The sequence below is a fragment of the Arachis ipaensis genome, chromosome B6, assembly GCF_059453495.1.
Source record: "Arachis ipaensis isolate K30076 ecotype BB chromosome B6, ASM5945349v1, whole genome shotgun sequence".
In the NCBI taxonomy this organism is placed as follows: Eukaryota; Viridiplantae; Streptophyta; class Magnoliopsida; order Fabales; family Fabaceae; genus Arachis; species Arachis ipaensis.
The window spans coordinates 72,005,133-72,029,464 of NC_142441.1; the positions used below are offsets into that span (position 1 = coordinate 72,005,133).

The 24,332-nt window shown below is 35.1% G+C and overlaps 3 protein-coding genes and 1 pseudogene across 3 annotated transcripts; all 4 read right to left on the reverse strand.

Moving 5' to 3' along the window:
* Positions 1-6,570: 6,570 nt before the first annotated feature.
* On the reverse strand, positions 6,571-7,110 carry LOC107647612 (uncharacterized). Its single transcript, XM_088490723.1, has one exon. It carries the CDS (start codon positions 7,108-7,110, stop codon positions 6,571-6,573), a length of 540 nt encoding a protein of 179 aa, XP_088346849.1.
* Positions 7,111-7,517: 407 nt separating this feature from the next.
* On the reverse strand, positions 7,518-7,880 carry LOC148561293 (uncharacterized). Its single transcript, XM_088490724.1, has one exon. The coding sequence runs from the start codon at positions 7,878-7,880 to the stop codon at positions 7,518-7,520; it is 363 nt and encodes a 120-aa protein (XP_088346850.1).
* A 143-nt stretch (positions 7,881-8,023) lies between these two features.
* On the reverse strand, positions 8,024-9,080 carry LOC107647613 (uncharacterized). Its single transcript, XM_016351681.1, has 2 exons — positions 8,924-9,080; positions 8,024-8,829 (listed from the first exon to the last, which is right to left on the reverse strand). Exons 1-2 carry the CDS (start codon positions 9,078-9,080, stop codon positions 8,024-8,026), a joined length of 963 nt encoding a protein of 320 aa, XP_016207167.1.
* Positions 9,081-16,921: 7,841 nt separating this feature from the next.
* Positions 16,922-18,759, reverse strand: LOC110263839 (uncharacterized; annotated as a pseudogene).
* Positions 18,760-24,332: the final 5,573 nt, after the last annotated feature.

A 24,332-nucleotide genomic window follows, 5' to 3' on the forward strand; every position in this document is an offset into this window, starting at 1 on the left:
TGTGAATGCAACTTCTTTCTCATAGATATTTGAAGCAAAACAAAGATCAAGGATCGGCTAAATATGGTTCTTTTGTGTGAAAAAGCATCTCCAAAGTTTATATGACCATCAAAGAGGGTCCTGGGTGGCATATAGAAAATTCACTTTAGTCCTTGTGGTATGATCCCTGGAGTCCTTTAGATATTCTTGCATATTATCTCCCATTTGTTCATGTTTCTGATTTATTGCTCAAGCTGGATGATGTTTACTATAATGGGACTTGAAATTTTGGAAATTTGTCCACCCCAATTTTTGAGGATATTAAATTGTTTTTGCGGGCTATTCCTCCTACTAAAAGGAGCGTGAATAAATCGAGTTGGATTTGGAAATCGGCTGCTTTGAAGAGATATACTATCAAAAGCAGGTACAATTGGCTTGTGCATATAAAATTTCAATGTAGAGATGATGGGAATTAGAAGTGGCTTTAGAAGCTTTTTATTCCGGAAAAGGTCAAATTTCTCTTTTGGCTTGCACTTCATGATGTCATTCCCACTAATGCCTTCCGCCATAAAAGGGGTTTAATGGTGAGTGACCTTTGTAATAAATGTGGTAATAATCCTGAATCCGTGTTACATTGTCTTTGGAATTGTTCCACTGCTCGTGATGTATGTTATTCTTTAGATCCTTCTATTGTTGATCGTGCTAATGCTTATGATATCCGATCCTGAATTACTAGCGTTATTAATGGTAAAGAGGAAGTAGTGGCTGCTGGAATTTGGTGGATTTGGTGGAACAGATATAATGATTTCTTCAACCCAAATGAGCCATGACCTAGGAGAAAAATTTCTTGCTTTGCGAGAGCGTTGACGAATGAGTTGAAAATGGCGAAGAAGGATAGAATTTTTTAGGATTATGCAGTTCAAAATTTTTGGTGGCATCCACCTCCCCAAAATCTTCTTAAGGTCAACTATGATGCTAGTGTTCTCTTGGACTCTCTTGTAGTAGAATTTGGGTGCGTTATCCGTGATCATTATGGCACATGGATGCTAGTAGTTTGGGACGTCTGCCATTTGATTCAGTTTTCAGGAATAAGCTATTGGCAATCTAAAATGGTCTTATGATTGCGTGGGAAGTTAGTTGTGATTCTCTGATTTGTGAAAATTATTCTATGGAGGTGTATCTTGTGTTGAACAATATTATTAACTATGTTGCAGGTGATAATATGGATACTAAATGCACGGGCTTACATTTAAATTTGACATGGTAAATCAAAAATAATATTTTATAATCATAAATTTCTCGAGTTTAGTATAACACTATCATCATCATTATATAATAAACGTAGTGAATATGCTGTTTTATCTTTATTCAAAGTAAAATGCAAATGGAACAGTTTGAACTTTGAAGTCTATAATATTATTGAACCATAAGAAATGAGACATGAAAAAATAAGAACATATATAACTGTAATAGTAGCATGTCAATTTTACACTAAATTTTATATCAAAAGGCTAATAAAAATTTATCGATAACCTAGTATCTTACTAATCTCATTGGAAAAACAATTGTCATATGATGTTGTGCTCTCTGTTGCATATTTCATCTCAAGTCTGAAAGTAGAATTATAGATAAATTAGTTATATCTACATTAAATATTTGTACAAAAGTGTAAATCATAATATGTTATTAAAATGAAAATAATATTTTTCTTACCTAAATATTATTAAAAACTTCTTTGAATATGATATTTGTTGTTGATGACTTTAGATTGCTATCTTCGTCCAGAATTAGAATGTAACACCCTAATATTCAAATCCTTATGCTCGAGTCATAAGTCAATGATATTACGGTGGTACGACTCTCAGGTGGATTTTTAATAAATAAATATAGGTAATTTCGAAAGGAGCATTAATCGAGAAGCCTGAAAAGAGTAGAAATAAAATCGCGAAGACGTATCTCTCACGTTTCGACAACAAAAGATAAACCGTGAATCCGAAAACGATATACAGACAAGGCGTAAAGGAGATTAAGAGATAGATAACAGATAGATATATATAACATAAGTAAATAGCTACTAGTCGCGACCCGCGAAGTTTAGGTCAGCTAGAGTACATTATGAAATTAGTTGACAACAGTATATCCTAATCTCTCCCGAAGGAAACATGAGAGCCTCTATAGGCAAATTCAAAGAGTTCAATATATAATATAAACTTTCCAAAACAAAGGTGGAGAGATTCTAATCAAAACACAAAGTAGAGGAAATAAAGATCTTCGCCGTCTCTCAGACGACCCACAACTCACTTCTGAGCACCTGGACCTGTATCTGAAAAACAAGAGATATATACGGAATGAGAACCCCGGGCCCATGGGTTCCCAGTACGGTAAAAGTGCCAAATAAATTCAATGTACTGCAACAAAAACTCACTAAGCATCCTAAACTTCTTCACCAATTATTCATCCTAGGTTCTCGCTAATCCATGAATAGGCAACTGTCATAAGGGAGTGCTAAATTTAATTCATGTTTCACATGTTTTCCAACTCGCTGACTCTTCCACGAATCAGACTCAGAATCATAAGCAAAACCATCACCAGTTGTTCTGCCTCAGTAGTTCTATATCAATACATCATCATGCAATTGCATCATCAATTCATCCCATTAAGAACAGCCCTCACACCCACCGACACCAGCATGAAGGGCCTCTCAGTTGTACAAACACAAGCAATACAGGCAAGTAATACACAAACATGATACAAGTAGAACAAGTAGCATATAGTCAGGTAACATGGCATATATGATGTAGAAATCCAAGACAAATGGCAAACCCAAACAATTCAAACATATGCAAATGATGAATGCCTGCCCTATGGCTGATGATATCATCTGTCGGTTATATAGCCAACCCGACATGTCCTGGTAGCTAACCATTGGACAGAAACACCCCTTGCGGAGCAAGTAGGTTTGAGCTACAACCCCCTTGCTACTGCCCGCTCAACCCAGAGCCAGTGAAATAATCACTACTGCGGCTACTACCCAGGCGGGTGTCTAAAAGCTCAACCTGGAGCGAGTGGATTCACCACTACTGCCGCTACTACCCAGGCGTCGCAATCTCTGACCTGGAGCAAGTGGGACGAACCGCAACCCTTGCTACTACCCAGGTATCTCAAGCATTGGCCCGGAGCAAGTGGGACGAACCACAACCCTTGCTACTGCCCAGGCATCTCAAACATATATTCATTCAATCTCAATTCATATTATCAACATTCATTGTTACCAAATCTCAAACATTAACTTGGAGCAAGTGGGACGAACCACAACCCTTGCTACTACCCAAGTATCACAAATAAACATTTATTCATAATCACCCTTCATTATTATCAATCCTCAGACAATGACCCGGAGCAAGCGAGACGAACCACGACCCTTGCTACTACCCAGGTATCACAAATACACATTTATTCAAAACCCCACGATTAAACTCGTTTATCATAATCCTCCTTTCCCGTCTCATACCCGGAGCAAGTGGACAACGCCACTGCCTACTACCCGGGGTCGCACATCACATTTCAATATTTTTTTCATTATTATCCATTTAACATATTCATTCATTAATCATATATGCATTTATACTCAGCCATAAACAATAATGGCTTTGCCGTAACCCGGCAATAACTCAGCCATCCGGCTCATGGTCCAATCAAGAACGGGTCATTTATCAATAAATATAGCCCTCCGGCTCATGGCATATACGGTACTTCCACCGTCATCCTCCATATCTCATATAATCATCTTTGATCATCATTGATCATAACTTTTCCCCTTGCTTCACTCGCAAGTTACCACATCCCCTAGCTCATTGCTAGGCATATCAGAATGATTTAATACATGAGAGGTGAGATCGGAGGCTTAGAAGTATGAGATTTGGCTTTTAAAACTCAAAAATCAACTTTGGCATGAAAACAGGGCCACGCGTACGCGCACTAGACGCGCACGCGTGGATGGCCACAAAACTCATCGACGCGCAAGCATCATACGCGCGGACGCGCGGGTTGAAAAATAGCCAAACGACGCGCAAGCGTCAGCCACGCGTACGCGTGGGTGCTCTTGCGTCCCAGGCACAAAACTGGCACAACTCTGGCACAACTCTCGGGAAAATAGCTGGGCATTTGGTGCAGCGCATCGACGCGCCCGCGCACACCACGCGCACGCGTGGATAGTGCCTTCTTGAAGAACGACGCGTACGCACCAAGTGCGCCTACGCGTGGAGGGTCATTCTGCTAAAAATTTTCTAAGTTAAAAGCTGCAGAATTTACAGATTCAACCCTCAATCTTCCGACGGACATAACTTTCTCATTTTAAATCATTTTTCACCCGTTCTTCAAACGGCATGGACATCCCGGATCCAATTTCATTTCTAAATAGATTTGGCACAAAACAGAGATCCGTAGTCCAAGTTATGTCCCGTCAAAGTATGCCCAAAAACCATATTTTCATACAAAACCACTAGGTGCCATTTTCAAAACAAGCCATTTTCAACTCTTTTCAAAATCAACCAAAACATGCCAATTTCAACCTTTTTTGAAATCAATCAAAATGTACCAAAATCCACATCAAGCCATCCTCAACTCACACATTGACACTTTACCAAAAATTCCCAAAACCACATCTAACCATTTTAACACTTCTCAATCAAATGGCTAAAGGACAAACACAATATCATGTCATACATCCTTCCTCATCCCAATTTCCAATAATACCATTTCCAATCAACCATCATTATACGTAATCAATATCATACTCACTATCACGTGATTTCACCCACAAATCAACCTTAATCATTCCCCAAGCATATATCACAACATACATATCTCTAATGCATCATCATACCATCAAGGCATCAATAATCATAATCACATATATGATCACATAATATATCTCAACCGAACCAAACATACCTCGTCTACATAATTTCACCCAAAATTACCAAATTCCACACTTCAACTTCTCAAACCTTATTATTCAATAACCAACCTAATCATTCATATATTCATTATCTGAAATTCATCCAATCACTTGTGCCATCATACAATGCACACATCGACTTACCTTTCTTACCTCTTTCCGGCCTCTGGCCCAAAATTCACGGCCTTCGGCCCAATTTTCACAATTTAAATGCATAAACCACAAATCAATACTCATTACCCAGTACATCAAATTCTCAATACACCAAGCATACAAGGTCACACAATTCTCAACCCAATCATTAATTCACATTACATATCAACTATGCATATTAGCACCAACCATTTACACAATCCAAACTTAATCCTAGGGGCATCTAGCCTAGGAATTCTCATCACAACACACGGTACTTAAATGAAACTTAAACCGTACCTCTTGTAGCCAAATCAATTGAGCCTCTTCTTTGGAATTCTTCACCAACCTTAGCTCCAAGCCTTACCAAAGCTCCTCAAGCAATACCAATCTCCCAATTGTGCACCAACATCACCAAATACACTAACATAACCAATGTCACATACATACATCAACCTAGGGCTCATAAAAATGATAAATCACAAGGGTTTGAGCACTTCTTACCTCAGCCCATATGAAGTAGGGATAGAACCCACTTAGAATCCATATTGGAGTATCCCTAAACACCCAAAATCACAAGATTTCAACACTAACTACCCAAAAACGTGTAACAGTGGGGAATTTCGAAAACTGGACAGAGATAAATGAAATACTTACCACCAAACTTAGATAGAATTGTAGAGGATGAGAAGAGCAATGTGTGGCCGCAAACGGCTCGTCAATCGGAGCTCCGTAGCTCAAGTTATGGTGGTTTGAAGATCAAAGAGAGTTAGGTTTTCTCTCTTCTCTTCTCTCTTCTCAAATCAGCGCCCCAACCCTTCTTTTTAGGGTAAAATGAGCTGAAATACTCACAACTAATGTTTATATATGTTGGGTCTTGGGCCCACTTAGGCCCGGTTCACTTATTTTTGCCCATTGGCCCAATTTTGGGCCAAAACCTTTAAGATTAGCACTCTAAATCGCACTTTAAATATTTCTACCTTCCCTAATTATAATTCCTCATTTCTTAATCTTATTTACCCATAATCAATTTCCTCAGTTGTAGTACCAGACAGATCTCAGCAGGTACTGCCGGTCAAAATTCCACTGCGCACTTTTACGCAGAAAACTATATTTTCCGACTCGGAAAAATTCACTGAATCCAAATATCATATTTAAATTATCAAATTCCAATTGCCAAATCTTCCAACCATATTCGCTCCTATTTAACTTATTATTTACTAAATTTCAGTTAGACCGGGTATTACATAGAACCTTGAGGTTACTGCGACTCTTAACTCTTGACAAAGCAACATAAAGTTGTCCATGAGTGAACACTGATTTTGGCAAGTAAAGCCCTACATGTGATAATGATTGACCTTGACTCTTGTTAATGGTCATTGCAAAGCATACTGTTAATAGAAATTGTCTCCGTTGGAACTTAAATGGCAATCCTGAATCTGAAGGAATCAAGTTCATTCTTGGAATGTACACTTTGTCTCCAATATTTCTACCGGTCACTACCGTCTGCCAAGTTCGTTAACTATTAACCTTGTCCTGTTGCATAAACCTGAAGTCTGATCTATGTTTTGTAGTAGCATTATAGCGACTCCTGGCTTCAAAGTCAACTTGTGATTGGGTAGTCCTGAACATTTGATGTCATTTAGGAACTCTGGTGTGAACCACTCTTGTTGTACATCTTCATTCTCATCAGCTTGACATGTTGTGTCAGAACTTAGATACTCCTTTTCCATCCCTGGAAAGATTGTCAAGACGAAATTGTTTACCTTCTCGACATTCTCAAGCGTGGGTGCAAGAATTGCTCTACTCTGAAAATACATGTAATCTGACATATTTTGCAACAAATTTGGATATATAAAGTCTACCAAATGAGAGAGGGGGTCATCAGTAGTTGTAATCAACAGACCATTTGGAATTTTAACTTCTAACTCATCACCAACAACAGAACCAATATTTCTGTTTCCAAAATCAAGTATCCAATTAGCAAATCTCTTTATTTCACATTCATGTTGATCTGAAGAAGACATTAGAAGCCTCATGTTCGTATGCAGTTTCAGAATCTTACAAAACGACCACAGATGGGATGAGTTAATAGCTAATGACAATATATCATGTCTACTCCCTTTCGGAATCACTGGAAGTATCTGTCTGAAATCACCTCATAGAACAACAACTTTACCACCAAATAGTTGATGTGTCTTATGTTGATCGGTAACTGACATAAGATCCCTGAGTGTCCAATCAAGTGCTTCAAAGCACATTTTATTGAGCATTGGAGCTTCATCCTAAATTATTAAGTTACTTTGGATGAGCAGCTCAGCCTACAAACTACCATGCTTGATGTTGCAATTAGATTCATCAGTAATTGTAATGGGTATTGAAAACCTAGAATGAGTCATTCTGCCAATAGGTAGGAGTAAAGACGCAATTCCACTGGATGCGACATTTAAAACAATCTTCCTCTAAATCGAATAGCAGAAGAAAGTCCATTACAAATAAATGTCTTATCACACCCACCATGCCCATAAACGAAGTAAAAACTATCAGAGTCTGTAATAACAGCATTGAGTGTCTCATCAAATAATGACTTTAGCTCATGAGTTATCTTTTGTTCCGTATATAAGTTTGTATGAGTCAACTCATTTGTGTCATATGCTAACTCCTCCTCTATTAGCTTATTCTGAAAAATGCGAACATCAGACATCTCAGGATATGACATTGATTGATAGTCTCCTAAACATCTCGCGTTGCTGTTGAGTATCTTCTCAATCTCAATAAGGCAGAGGTTTTCCAATTCGTCATCAGTCATATTTAGTCCTAGCAAAAGCACATGATGGTTTTATGAAATATTTAATAAGTAATTCCAAAATAAAACCATTAATATTATTAATAAAAATAAAAGTAATAAGAGAATACATTTTTTTATATAAAGAAAAGACATAGTAAAATACCTTAATTTTTCAATGCTTTTCTCCTCTCATATAGTATTCCATCTAATAATGTCCACTTTGCATTCCAAACACGTTCTGGTTTGCTAATGCTATTAGATATTAGTAGCATCGCAAATAGTTTTCTCAATTGATGACCAGATGCAAGTTCAACTACCTCATTAATAACTGTAATAAATTTCCTATCATCACACAGTAGTCCCATGAAATAGCAAGCATATTGGAAGCTAGAATATGTAATTCCATTAACTGTCCTAATAGTAATAGATTCATATATTGTGCAACTTCTCTGAATAGCTAACAAAATTCTCATATAGTATATATCACCTGTACCCGATGGAACATAGTTTAACCTCCCGATAGAATACCCTCTTTTGCGTGGATGCCATTCCCTTGCTTCTCTATCATAAACAAATTGATTTGGAAATTCAGCATACGTCAAAGCTTGACTTGCTTCAAATTTTTTGTTGGCCTCCATCCATGCTAAGAATGTCGTATGTTTTCCTTTCTCTTCTTTCACAATTTCCTCAAGATCGTCATCATATTTAAAGATGATATTTTGCTCTCTAGGCAAATGAAAGGTTAATCTCATCACTGAAGGCCACCTCTGATGAATATCATAAGTCAAAGTTCTCCAGATAGCCTCACATGCAGACAAATACCTGCAATCATAAAATTGTTTAATCTCATCAATAACCTGAGCATCCTCTCCACTGGAAGCTTCCTTTGAAACTCCAATTGCTACCCTATCTAGACCTTTATTCACGTACTTGAACAAATATTTTATAGCATTTGACTTGTTGCAGTACTCTACATTAACATGCGGTTGATAAGACATCAACAAATATGCATTTTATGGAACCACATTCCTATTATCCATGTGGACTCCCTTCTTCTCAGTAACGATTCCTATCTCCTGCGTCTCGTATTCTATATGATGGGTATCCACTATCATCGATAACTGTGGTGCTACTGAATGTTTTGGGATAATATTTGGTGCAGTACCCATCTTTCATGCAGGGAGATTTTGAGAAAGCTCTACCACATGTTCCATGAATCATATATGTAGATACAACTCTAAACAATTTTGGGTGCCAAACAGGATCTGACAACTCTGAAGATATTAACCGGTCAATTTGAGTTGTCGTTGTTATTTTATGGTCTCCACTCAATCATAAAAGAATGTGAACATGTGGTAGACTTCTTTTTTGGAATTCCACCGAATACATCCCTTATTATGTGCTTTGATAAATTAAGGGTGATAATAAAAAATGAACAATATGTTAAATAAAAAAAAATATTTTGCCATTTATTTTATAACAATCTAAAGCAACATGTCTCTAAAAATAAGGTTGGATGATGAGTAATACCTGCATCTAGCACTCCAAATAGAATTTCTTACTTAAGATTCGAGATTATCATGTCAAGCTTAATTTTGAACACTTTACACAATATATTTGGCCGGTCTTCAACCTTTAAGTTTATTGGATTGTTAACTCTACCAATCTCTTGCCAACTCGAGCTACATATCATTATGATGAAAAGGTTTGAATATCATATTCCTTACAAATTGTCATATCATCTTGATAATTATTAAACATATATCTCATGCCACCAGTGAAGGACGCGGGTAGGATGACACGTTTACCTGCTTTGGAAGCACGAGTCTCACCCCTAACAATTGCATCTTGAATCCCTTATATATATACATCACTCCTCACCTTGTTTTGGTTGTTTTGATAGTAGGCCAGCCTTTGTGTTTCAATCATGAAAAAGCAATAAACCAAGAACTGCTGAAATAGTCTTCCACCATTAACAATAGTTGTATACTCGACCATTCTCTCTTGTATTCTAAATGTTATGAACTCCCTTAAACTCACACGCTGTCTCTTTCTATTTTAATTAGCCCTATGAGATTCTCGCAAAGGAATGTCTTCTTGATAGCCATCTTTACCGTAGGAAAACATCATAGGATACTGAAGAGGAATAAATGCGGTGTGTGTCTCATGAATCCTTTGTAGATATCCGGACTTTAATTAAACTATAATACCACGCCCTGCATCTCCAGAATCAAAATCTTCTACTATTAGAGCTGCGACCTCGTTAGAATATGGTAAATTATAGACTCTCGCGTCCTTTGATCTTTTCCGATGCAACCACAGCCTTATATTTGTGATATCTTCTTGACGATTCTGGAAGTATGTGCACATTGGTATGTTGGTTTAAATTAACCACAGTCTTATATTAGTCTTGAAGTTACCCACATTTAGTCCAACACCAAAATATCTTATTTGGTAAGATATTCTTTCTCTTAGCAAATTCACAAATCGAGACACAAGAGCTTCTTAACTGAGGCGTGTATTTTTTCTCTTTATAATTGATAAACAAAAATCAAAGAACAATTAAATGGGGATAAACAAACAAATTTAAAATATGAATAATATAAATTTAATATTATTTAAAAAATTGGTAGGAAACTCATGTCTTCATCGAGCCAAACCATCTCAATTGAGTATGACAATGGAGAATTTCCATAACTTGGTAGTGTCATTGAAAAAAGTAGAGAAATTTTAGATTTTAGATATATGTAAAGGAATGGATTGATTTACTTTGAATTGTTGTGCTATACATGTCTCATAACTTATACTTTTATAGTTAACTCATAGTTAGAATTCTCTAAATTTGATTGACTTTAATTTGAATTTGAATTAAATTTGCAGACACTACAAGAAATATCGTTAAAATCGATGGCCAAATCGACGGCCAAGCTGTCAATAATATTAAAAATCGATGGTAAAATTGACGGCAAAAGTGGTCGCTATTAAACTGGTCGATTTTTCAAAATTCAAATAAAATCGACGGCTTTTATAGCTGTCGATAATAATCTAATAAAATCGACAGCAATTCCATATATAATATGAGTTTGAGAATTTTGCTTCCTTCATAAAATCGACCACATTGCCGTCGATTTAATTATTTAGATACCAACACATGCTTAATAAAATTGACAACACTTTTGTTGATATTTATTTAATAAAATCGACAAAAAACCGTCGATTTAATTACTTAGATACTGACAAATTCTATGTCTGTATTTTGTTTTTTGTCTATTTTAAATTTAAAAAGCGACAACCCTGCTGTCGATTTTAATAGCTATAATTTTTTTTATTTGAAAAATAGTAGACAATTAATACAAATAAATTTTTAAATATAGAAATAAAATGTATACAAAATATTAGATAAATAAACTTCTAAATATAAAAATAAAATTTATACTAAATATTAGATAATGAGTTTACAAACTTATCAAAATAATAAATAATCCTCTAACATAAAGACTCTAGACAAGATAAATAACTAAACTTAGAGTTATATTCGTTTAAATTCAATCTACTAATAATACAAAATATTCAAAGCAAAGTAAATAACCCTATTCATACTCATCTAAATAATCATCTGAGTCATCAAGATCGTCAGAATCATCGTCCCTTTGAGAACTCTGTGGTTGTCCTGGTTGCTGCAGAATAGGTGGGAGTTTTCTACCTGGGACTGTGCTTTTCTGGGAGCTTGGAAAAGTAAAAGAAGGAGGTGGGAGAACACGTGATCCATAACTACTAGGACCCATGGCCCTCACATACTCAGTCAAGCTGCTCAATTAATGACTAAACTTATCCATCTGTGAGTTACTGGTGTTGAGATCCTCACGCAAGGATTCAACAGTCTGTTGCCACTCTCTTTTCTCCCTCTGGTTGCGATCTTCAAGCTCTCTATATTTAGCGGCATGTTGTTCAACTTCCCTATTGAGTATTGCGATTTGTTCTCTAAGATCCAAAACATTAGTGCTGGTGGTCGTGGTTGGACCATCAACTTGAGGTCGCACCATGGAAGAGTCCCTTACCTCACCCATGCCATATACCCTACCTCTTCGTTTTTCACCCACTGTCTCAATCCATATGTTTTCATCAGAGACAGGCGGTGGATCAGTTAAACCAGCCTCTATAGCAGCTAACGCTCTTGCTCAGCCTGAAACATACGCTCTTAAAATATATCCTACAATGAGGAGAAATGATTGATAAACTACTAGAAGTATTAATAATGCAAAAATTAAGGGGATATGTGAAAAAAATAAGTCCAATATTACAATGAAGGTAAGTTACCTTTGTCTTTCGAGAGTGTTCATCAATCCATTGAGTCCTATCCTTTTTGCGAGTGTGAGTGTGCTCAAAAAACTCATCCATACATAATGGTCTTCTAAGTGAATGATTCTACATAATGTAACCAAAGTATCAACAAATATGGGTGTACAATTGATATGTACTGAACTAAACCATTGCACTTAGATAGAGCAGCTCATAAAAGCATGCTCATAAAAGAGAACTCATAAAAGAGAACTCATAAAAGCATAGTTTGGCAGAGGCAGAGGCAAAACAATATTAATTAAAGAGAAACAAAATCAACAATATCATCATCATCAAAGGCAAAGGCAGCAACAACAACATAATAATAATCTTCCAGGGCAACTATTTGATGTTAACTTCTCAGAAAAGAGAAAGGTTCCTAATGCATTAGATCCTCTTCACAATCGTTGATGACTTCAAGCCTTCATTTTCTTTGCATATTGTTATTCATGTTTGAGTTTTGAGGTTACAAAACCAATTAAAATAGCAAATTATATTTTATAGAGTTCAGAGGTTCATTCTCTGTTAAATTGTGGAAGCTAAGGAAGGTTAGTACTTCATTTTATTTTATTGTTTTTTACAGGAACCCATAAAAGCATGCTCAAAGAAGTTCATGAAAATCATGACTATATCGTAATTGATGATGATGATGATCAAAGGCACTCTAAACCACTCTTAATGAAAAAGAAAACCAACACAGAAGGTAACTGAAATCTAACTTCAATTGTTTTTATTTTATATTTTTTATTTCATTATTTAGCTCATATTTTGAAACAAAGATGAAGAAATCCAAAAGTCAAAGCTTCGGTTTAGATCAAAAGAATAACAGTATAAACTAATATCAAATCAACTCTATAAATAATAGTATAAATTATGATGGCAACTGATAGTATAAAGTAAAAAAGAGGGTTCTATAAGCAACTTACCAAGCGTAACCTCGCTTCTGGAAAGGTGGTGCCTTCTGCAGTATGAAGGGAGGTACCTCGAGTCGATTTCCTGGCAGCTGTATTTCTCGCCTGTAATTATCTAAAGGCATCAGTGTCCCAACGTCTCATCAATTCACCAAGAACTTCTGGTGGGATCCAATATGGACGGGCACCTTTTTTGCGAATGGCATGGAGCATACCTCGCAAGCACTTGGCAGCTCTAAACCTCCAAGCTTGATAGATATCATCCTCTTCCGTGTCAAGAATGTCAAAGCATTTCTATTTAAAAAAAATATCTTGTTATTATATAACATACTATGATACATATTTACCCTCTACTATATCCACTTTGTCCACCATATCTTTTCTAATCTTAATTTATCTAAAAATATTAGGTAGTAGTAGTCTGAATTACTAAAAAATCTTGCAAGTCAAGTAACCAAGAGATACCAAAAAGTAAGACTCAAATTCTTCTTGGGTAGTAGCTATAATAATTGGTGTTTCTAAAGTTTATATAGTATGATCATTACCCTTATAAATCAATATATATTGCGTCCATGATGCAAGGACATACATGTTAACTAAAGCAGCCAGCAAGTATATATATAAATCAGATGGTATAGTATATAATATGGCATTGAAATTCTAAACAACAAGATCCGAGAAAAAAATGTATCAGCAACAAATTAGCCCTTTATCACGTTGAAATTAAACAGATTATGACATGTACTTTAGTAATTAATTAATGAGATTAGCATGTGCAGTGAAAACATGCAGGTCCTTAAAAACTCAGCCATATAATTTTTCGAGTTAAATACTTTAATATAGTAATTAAAATTTACCCTCCACTCTATCCACCATATTTTTCGAGTATCATCATCTGCCTCATCAAAACTCAGCCAAGGCTTGTTGTAGTTTTCCTTAAAAACCTGAGAAATACGCTTCAAACCAGGCTTAGGTGGGTGCCAACTACATCAAAAACAAAAAAAATGATAAGGATAGATTACTTAGTAAAAACGAGACATGAAATTCATAAAATTTAAAGCAAATAACAAACCATTTGGCACCATCATATCTAAGCGTGGGAGCACTTGTGCTGGAGTGACCAGTGGCGGTGGATATTCCTTGACCATGAGTATCTTGGGTACCATTAGATGTGGTTTGTCTTTCCCCACAAGATCCTGCTCGACTGGGCGCTACAATAGCTGGATCATTCTTGCACACCATGTGAGGCAGTGTTGGAAGGTTCATTGGCTTGTTGTGTGCATGATCTTGGCACACCCAGAGTAGGCATCATGTGTATCTGAGGCTCCTGACGAGAGGGGGTAGTCGTAGCAATAGGTGGCGGTCTCCCATTGGTCGGAGCAGTCGTGCCTGATGATGACCCAACAAGAGTGTATGGATCCGCATGCAAGTCAAGGGGGTGACCGGTAGAAAGCCTAGGCCTCCCTTTTTGGCCTCGGCCTCGGCCACGGCCACGGCCGTGATCTCCGCCTCTACCAACCATATCCTATACTGTATTCCAGCTTTCCAAATTTTTTGATGTGGTGGATGCTTCTCAATACTGTATTAAAAGGAAAAACAGAAAATTAAAAAAAAGCATTAGATGCCAAGCACTTTTTTCTAACACATACAGTTTCTACTACAAGATAGAGATGCCTGTGAACACTCAAAAAAAGGCTCAATTAGATGCAGAAAACAAAAGGATAAAAGAATGTGGACAGTTTATATGAATGAGTAAACATGAACTGTACTCTTTGTAGCTTCATATGGACCATCAAGATGATATACATAATATATATGGATGATTCTGCCTGGATTTATTCATGTTAAACAAACAAACCAGGACCACAAATCTTCATAAGAAAATAATAACATCAAACAAGGAAATACAACACATTGATAAAAGAAAGAAATAACAGCAGAATCAATACATGATTATGTGATGACCAATTCAATCCCAAAGCTGCAATGACCACCAAAACCACAAACCAGCATCATCTTATGACTTAAATAGAGGGAGAAAATAAAAACCTAATTCCTCAGAAACCAAATTATATCAGTGTCATCTTCCACACGCACACACTAAATATTTATTTAATTAGTGTCCAAGATAGTTTCTTAAAGGTGTTTAATTTGAATTACAAGTAATCGATACAAGAAATTACAAAATATGAATTACAACTAAAACCTCAATCCGAGAATTCTGAACTTCCATCATCATCATCAATGTAAGCATCATCGTCATCATAGATCTCAATGTCATCGTCCTGTTCATTATTTACAATAGGAACCTGGAGGTCAGCTAATTGAAGTTGTATCATATCAACATCTCCTGATGTAGATGCTAATGATGGTGGAAACTCGGTTTCTAAAATGATCCTAGCTTGTGGAGGTTCATCATTCTGATATACCTCGGTTTCAGACTCATTTTGTGTCTCTTCCATTATTTTTCCCGGTTTACATATAATCACAACCTTCCAATTAGACTTACAGCCTTGTGGATATGGCATGTAATACACGTGTCTAGCTTTTTGTGCAAGGATGAATAGATCGTAACTCCCATATCTCCTAGTAGGTAATACTTCAGTTATTTTGTAGTCTTTGTGTCTATGCAATCCCCGAGACCTGGTAGGGTTATGCCACTCACAGTAAAACAAGGTGACTCTCAAACTAACAAGACTTGGATATTCATCAACAATCAAAATCTCTTTAAGAGTACCATACCAGTTAGATGCATCATTCTCTCCATTGCCTTTATGTATTATCTGTCTTCTTTCCACATGCATGCTCATGAGTATAAAATCTATACCCGTTGACCTTGAACATACCAACACTCGTTGCCCTAATTTTTGGACCGAATGCTAAACTCAATAGATGAGGACAAGTTATGCCATTACTGGGATTTTTTACCTGATTTTGTCAAACAAAATATAGTATTTAGAAAAACAATATTTACTTTGACATATTTTAGTACAGTCAACAAAATGTAATAACTTATATGTTCATGGAACCATGATGGAAAGTTGGACAAAGAATTATTGCTTCCATGGATTTGCTCGTATTGACTTCTAAATTTATTGACTTCAGGACAATTCAACAAGATATGTAAGTGAGCGGCTTTCATTTTCATACTAGTCAATCACCTGTCTTTGTTGGCTCTCCCAGGAACACCCGGTTGATCAAAAATAAAAAGGGTAGGCTCAGATGAACTTTCACCACCGTCATCATTCCGATTTGGCCTTGTTCTCTTAGACATTACAGGTGGCTCAAAGTAATAAGAACAATAAATTGATGTCTCTCTAGCCAGGTATGCTTGACAAATTGAACCCTCTACTCTAGCCCGATTCTTCACCGATCTCTTATACGTGCCTATTTCACACTCAAATGGATACATCCACCTATACTGAGCTGATCCACAAACACGTGCCTCATATGCCAAGTGAATTGGTAGATGCTCCATTACGTCAAAAAAAGCAATAGGAAAAATTCTTTCTAACTTGCACAAAATAACAGGAATATTAGCTTCCATTTATGCAAGATCGCTAACCCAAAGAGTAGATGAACAAAGGTCCCTAAAATATTGACTTATTTTGGTCAACGATTTCAACACGTGGTCCGGCAACTCTTTGAAGGCTAACGGAAGCAAACACTCCATAAATACATGACAATCATGAGTTTTCATCCCAAACAATTTTTCTCCCCTGACATCGACACACCTTTGTAAATTTGAAACATATCCATCTGGCATTTTCAACTCTTGTACCCATTTACAAATATTTTTTTGTTGTTGGAGTGTCAAGACATAGTGCCCTTAGGCTTTGCCCAATGACTTTCACGTACTTGCACCAAATTCAAATCTGGTCACCTACAAAGTATAGCCATGTCTAACCTTGCCTTTTCATTGTCTTTTGTTCTTTCAGTATCCATAACAGTATTCATTATGTTATCAAAAACATTCTTCTCAATATGCATTAGATCCAAACAATGACGAGCCAAATGATCTTTCCAATATGGGAGATCCCAAAATATACTCCTTTTGGTCCAATTGTGTTCCACCCCATATCCGCTCAATCGCACTTGTCATCTTCTGTCAACTATTTTAGGATATTGTCTAACTCTTTTCCAGATCTGTTCACCGCTAAGCCTAATAGGAGGTTCTTCATCTTCCTCAACATTCTTCTTAAAACTAACTTTATTACGCCTATAAGGATGACCTTCAAGTAAATATCTCCTATGACAGTCAAACAACGAATTCTTTCTGCCATAATCTAACCAAAAGGCCTTGGTATCCTCCATGCATATTGGACACGCTAATCTTCCCCCCGTGCTCCAACCAGACAACATTCTATAAGCAAAAAAATCGTTAATGGACCACATTAATGTGGCCTTTAACTGAAAATTCCTCTTGCTATGAATGTCGTATGTTAGGACGCCTTCATCCCACAACTCTTTAAGTTCATCTATCAATGGTGAAGATAAACATCAATTTTTGCTTTGGGATTTTCTTTTCCAAGTATGATGCACGTTAGGAACAAGAAATGATCTTTCATACACATATGAGGTGGAAGGTTATAAGGGGTGACTATAACAGGCCAACAAGAGTACGGTGTGCTAAAATGAACATTAGGAGAAAACCCATCAGAACAAAGTCCAAGTCTAACATTACGCGGTTCGCTTGAAAAATGAGGATGCTTGGTATCAAAATGTTTCCATGCTTCACCATGAGAAGGATGTGTCATCACGTCGTCGTTTCTGCGATTTTGGTGATGCCACAACATATGAGGGGCAGTACTCATTGATGCATACAACCTTTGTAGCCTTGGAATCAATGGCAAATAATGCATTCTTTTATATGGAACCTTTTTATTTTTACCTTTTCTAGGCTTAAATATATACTCCCCATAAAATTTACATTGTCTAAGATCTTTGTCCTCTTTGTAATATATCATACAACCATTGACACAACAATCTATCTTAACCTCCTTAAACCCAAGTTGGGAAACAATTTTCTTAGCTTCATAATAATTAGCAGGAATTTCATTTAGAGTTGTTTGCATTTCTCTAAACAAAGTTGTCCACTGGTCAAAAGACAATTGTGATTTTATACTTAGCATCCTACTAGCAAGTGACAATCGTGAATGGATACAATTTTCCCACAAGGGTTTACTAATTGAATCTAAGAGGTTATAAAATCTCTTAGCATCTCGATTTGGTTCCTCCACTGCTGGTTGCATGTACATGTGAAACTTAGGTTGCAAAGCATCAACAACCATCTCATGATAACGATCAAAATTTTCTTCCCATATAATACCACCTAATGCAGAGCTGCTTTCAATGTCTTCATCTATCATAATCTGATTCTCTGTGGTTATCTCCTCTCCATGCTCTGTCCAAACCCAATAATTAGGTTTAAACCCATGAGTATATAGATCAATCTTAATGTCGATCAGCTGTTTAAATCTCCCACATTGACATTTGGCACATGGACACCTAACTAAAACTCCTTTGAGAAATTCATGAGTTCTAGTACACACTTCCACAAATTCATTTACCCCTTTAACAAACCTGGGCTTAAGACCTCGCCTTTGGTCATACATTCTATCATACATCCAACTTCGGTTCTGATTTTTCATTATTAATGATTTTAATTTCCTACATATCAAATGGATAATATTCAATTTTTAAATTTTTTTTATTCAACGAGAAACCACAACAAATAAAAGTCTTATCATAAATATAATTTATACTTTCACCATGAATAGTTTACCCAAACAAGCATAGATAAGTAAGTATAGATAAGCATGCATAATAATTTAATACAGATAATAAAGACAAAGATAAATTAAAACTCAATAGTTTAACAAAGATAAATAAATAAAAAAGTAGAAGGTTAAACCTTGAATAGCTTCTCTGGGAGTGTTAAACTCTACCAATACCTGAGATAGTGTAAATGGATGCCACTACAACTTTGATAATACTTGTGACTATGTCAACCCTACCAAAAAATATATATAGGCACATCAACACTAAAAACAATACATAAAAATCTTATCATGAAAACCTTGTAGTTTGCATAAATATTTTATTTTTTATAATTTATTTTTAATTATTAATATTAAATTTATAATTTTAAAAATAAAAATATAAAATTAATTTCTTAAACTCAATAGAAAAATAGCTAAACAAATACAATAGTATCTATTGAATCACTAGTATATAATAAAATCAATCAATAATATAAAATATATATTAAAGAAACTTCTCTTTCATTGATGGATTTTAGTTCCTTGCACACATCAAACAAATTTTATTGACTAGAAGTAATACAAGTACAACCTCAATTAGTAACTATGAATTAAGGTAACGAAACATAAGATGTTAATAAATTAGTAACTATGAATTATCTTATTTACAATTTTCCTGTAATGGAAATGTTTAAGCGAACTTTCTGATTGATTCAGCACCATGTTATACATCTCAACAAGAGACTTACATTTGCTCCATCAGCTCTTGCTTACAAAGCCCCTGGTTTGTCGATCTTGTTACCAAGAACCAACAGGGGAATACCATTTAAATAATGCTTGCTCAACAAGTCATGAAGCTCATTTCTAGAGATAGGTATGTTGTCATGATCAGCTGCATCAACAACATAATTGCAGGTTGCAATAGAGACATAGTTGATGATAATCATGCTTAGCATACTAGTGTACATAGATAATCTACAAGGATTTCTACAATGAATAGGAAAACAAAAAAAAAAGAGAGAGAGATCATATAGATGAAAATTTGTTATGTCTTCCATGGGATTACAAAGTCTTCATTATACTTTGTTCATTTTAGTGCCACTAAAGTTCAAAGTTGATGATCCTTCTTTCAATTGTAGACATATTATCCTAATAGTTTTCACCTAATAGGTTAGATTGGAAATAATATTACACAATGCCTCAGCAGAAGATCTAGAGAATCAATGTCCAAAATAAATCTGCAGTGTTAATTAGAAAGTTAAAATTGAATGATCACATAAATTTTATCATAGGAAATGAAAACAGATTACAAGCTAAACCAAGTAGTTTTATACTCTTTATGTATACACATTTTTCATGGCACTAATTTGATTTTCTTTCAAATTTAAAGTTTCAATTCCTTTGTCCTTAGAACTGAAAACTACATCAGAAGCTATTATTGAACCAAAGAAGATCAAAGGAGAGCCTTGACATTCAACTCGTTTCTATAAAGAAGCTATCATTTATACACAATTAGAAGATTAGTCACTTGATGCACCCACAGAAGAGAATTTTGAACATATTACAACTCATAGGGGTTCATCACTTTCCTCTGACATCTCATCAGTTAGTGATTCAAAGGAATAGAAATAATCTGTCTAGACTCTACTTTGATATATTAGTATTTCTTATGTATATGATCACACTAAATTAGTGTATTATGCATTAATCAATCTGATATCTAGTCAGTTAGTTGCATGTTCTGTATCTAGCTAGCTTATGTATATTAGTATTTCTTATGTATATGATGACACTAAATTCGTTTCTATGTGGTCTATATATACTTTTTTATCAACTTAGATAATATATATGTGAACAATAATATTATAAAAAATAAGAGTGACATTATTATTTTTTAATAATTATGGTGAATTCTCTTATCTATTAATGTATAAAAAATTGGTTTTACACTCTTTAGTCCACAACTTGATTAAACTAATTAACAATCAAAAGCCACAATGAATGAGTGAGAAATGGTCTTCATTTTCTTAGTTCTTGATGATCATGACTTCAACTATTTTCTAAGTGTCAATACTCAACAGAATGCAAACACTGAAACATAAATTCAAGAATCCGGTGTGGGCAAACATAAAACAAAGAGAAGAAGACAGAACTGGGTGATTGTTGGTCCTTTGGAAGCATTGGCATCCCCACTCAGCTGTAAATCAGCCGTAAATCAAGTCACTTGTATAAGAAAGTAGTAGTCTTATGTTCAAATCTATAATCAAACTTAATTTATAAGTTATATAAGCAAATATGATTCATGTTTATAAACAAATTTCATAAATAATATAACCAAAGTGCAAAAAATCCAAGTATCTGCAGAGAATGTTTTATTTTCTTTAATGCTAACCATAAATTATAACCAGTCTCATATAGTTTATTGATTAACACATCCATTTACACAAAAATACACACATGAAAATAGTAAATTACTATATCATTTCCAGACAATAACCAATTCACCTTTTTGTCTTTTCCACACAAGTCAACAAAGCAAAGCCTTATGCTGATAGAAGTTACACAAACAGCTTCCACTCACTTTCCTATTTTCACACACAGACACTTTTAGTGTTTGCTAATAATCTTGTATTAACAGAACACTGCTTGAATTGAAGCAGCATTGCATCAATCCTATATTTAAATTTGTCAGAAAGATAACTTTGAAAACTAATGATATTTTCACCTTTTCTTTTCCAATTTTGATTAATTTTGAAGAAGATGAAGTATACAAATATGAGTTTGGCCAAGCACACCAAATAGGAAAGTGATTGAAGCTCAATGCTCATAGTTAGCATTGTTGTTAAATTAGGGGAAATAGGGCTAAAGAAGTATATATTACCCATTCCACATCACAAAATTCACATCCCGTGCAGGAAGAGAATTAGGGTTTCGAAGCTGCCACACAATCAGCAAGGCAACAAAAACTTGTTAATGTTAGCAATTAGGGTTTCGAAGTTGTCACACACAGAGAAAGAAGAGTTCATAGCTAATAAGCAATAAAGGAGCAAGAATTGAATTAGTAGACAAACCGAAGAAGAAAGAGGGGAAACGGACCCTTGCTGGAGTTCTACTCGCCTTGGGTTCGTTGTCAGCTCGTGCAATTAGCTGCCGCGCCGGACTACTGAGTAAGGCGCCGAAGGCACTGGCCACTGGGGAATTTGGGGATGAATGGGGAATTTGGCGAAAAAGGAGGGAATTGTGTTTCTGAGCTTTAGACGCGGGAAGTGGACGCGGGCAAGTGTTTTTAGTGACAAAAATCGACGGCATATTTGTCGATGTTAATTTAAAAAAAATCAACACCCTAGCCGTCTATTTTATACATTAAATCTACACCGTTCATTTAATTTTAGAAAGTGATCTAAACCGTTTAAATTTATCGACGGTAAGTGTTATCAATATTTTAACTAATAAAATAGACGCTGTTTTCGTCGATTTTAAAATAAAAGTATTCTAAACCCCAGGTTCGTCGACAATGTGACGATAGGCTAATGCATCATAAAATTATCAACGACCTTGCTGTCGATTTTAATATTTTATTTTTAATTATTTTTTTTAGCAACATCAACAGCAAGCCGTCGAAAAATATCGACGGCAGAAATAACTGTCGATATTTGGCGTCGAAAAAAACGCTTTTTCTAGTAGTGAGATAAAATAAATATACAAATATATTTAAAATATAAATTCTAACAAACACAAATATTCAAAGTTTCAAACATAGCGTTTAAATAAAAAGAATCAACAAATTTTTAAAAAAGGTGCCATAATCAACGAATTTGATTTATTCACTATCCTATAACAATCTAGTGACGATACCTAAGCAAATAAATTTCCAAACTCAACGTATGAGTGCCATGTCGGCATATGAGCTCCCCATTTATATTACTATAAAGATAAAGATTACCGAAAAGATTATGGAGTTGTTAAGTAAGAACTGGGAGGTGTCGTTCACTTGGGTTAGAAAAGAAGCTAATGTTGCTGCTGATTGTTTGGCTAAGAATGGTTATTCTCAATCGGTGTGAATTCAGTCAAGTGATGATCTCAAGCAGATTTTGTTGAATGATTCTGTTGTGTAATTTTTAGGTGTTGTGTTCCTATTTGTTTTAATTTTTATTACAAACACACAAAAAAAAATACTATGAGCACTATGGACTTATTATGGAGGTTATTGTAAGGCTCTGTTTGTTTGGACTTAAGTAAAAGAAAAATGGAAGAGGGAACAATTTTCATATTTTGATGTATAATTTAGAGTCTAATTTTGATACACTGATGGTATAAAGCATTTTATATAATTGTCTATTCGTATTTATTTTTTTACTAACCATTCATATAGTTAAAATAATAGTTATTTTGTTGACATGACATTATATAATCAAATGCATATCTAAAAGTGTTTTTATACTGATAATGCATTAAAATTAAATTTGTCTAATTTATATTTAAAAATCTTTTATGTATCTTAGCTTCTCTTTCCTCCATTTCTTTTGTACTTCGATCCAAACAAACAAAACCCAAAGGTTATATAAAATGATCCTATATAAAATGATCTTGAGAACTTACGAGTTATTAAACGTGGGACTACAATACTTTTCGCTTCTTCTTTAAACATGAGATTGACGCTTTGTATGCACCGAAGAAAAAATATTGGTTATCTAAATTAAGAGAGAAAGATAAATAAGTCCTTAATATTTTTTTACGAAGACAAATTAATTTCTCACTAATTGAAAATACAAAATCATCTTTGACCATTTAAAATGCGAGACATATGCATCATTCCATTCATTTTTCCTTTAAAACGTGGACTAATGTGGACATTAGATAGAACCTCCTTCTTCTTTCTCTTCAAACCTCCAAAAACCTTTTTCTCTTTTTCAAAAACTACCGTCGATGACCATAACCACTGCCATGTCGACATCACGCCTAAGGGTAGCAATGGAGCGGATAGGGACGAATTTTTGCGCTACTAGACTCAGTCTTACAATAACCCACATAGAACCCGTCCCGTTCCTACTCACGGATAGGCCAAAATTAAACCCTAACCTGCCTCACTCTTTACCCGCGGTCCTATAATTATTAAGATTCAATAAATAAAATTAAATTTCAAAATTTATATAACCATTATTATATACTTAACATCAATTAAAGTAAAACCTTAAGAATGATATAATATTATTAATTTTTTAACTAATGATTTCACATATATTATATATATACAAGGCGGGTATTACCTAAACCCGCCCCGCTCCGCGCTGCTAAAACCCACCCTCGAGCAAATAGGGATAGAGTGGGTACTCGCGGGTACGATAGTGTTGTCATTCCTAATCGAGAATGCAAACTTATTAACAATTATGTATTTCAATTTAACTCTTTGGACAACGATTTGTTCTCTCCTCCTAATGTTAAAAATATTATCTCGTTAAAGT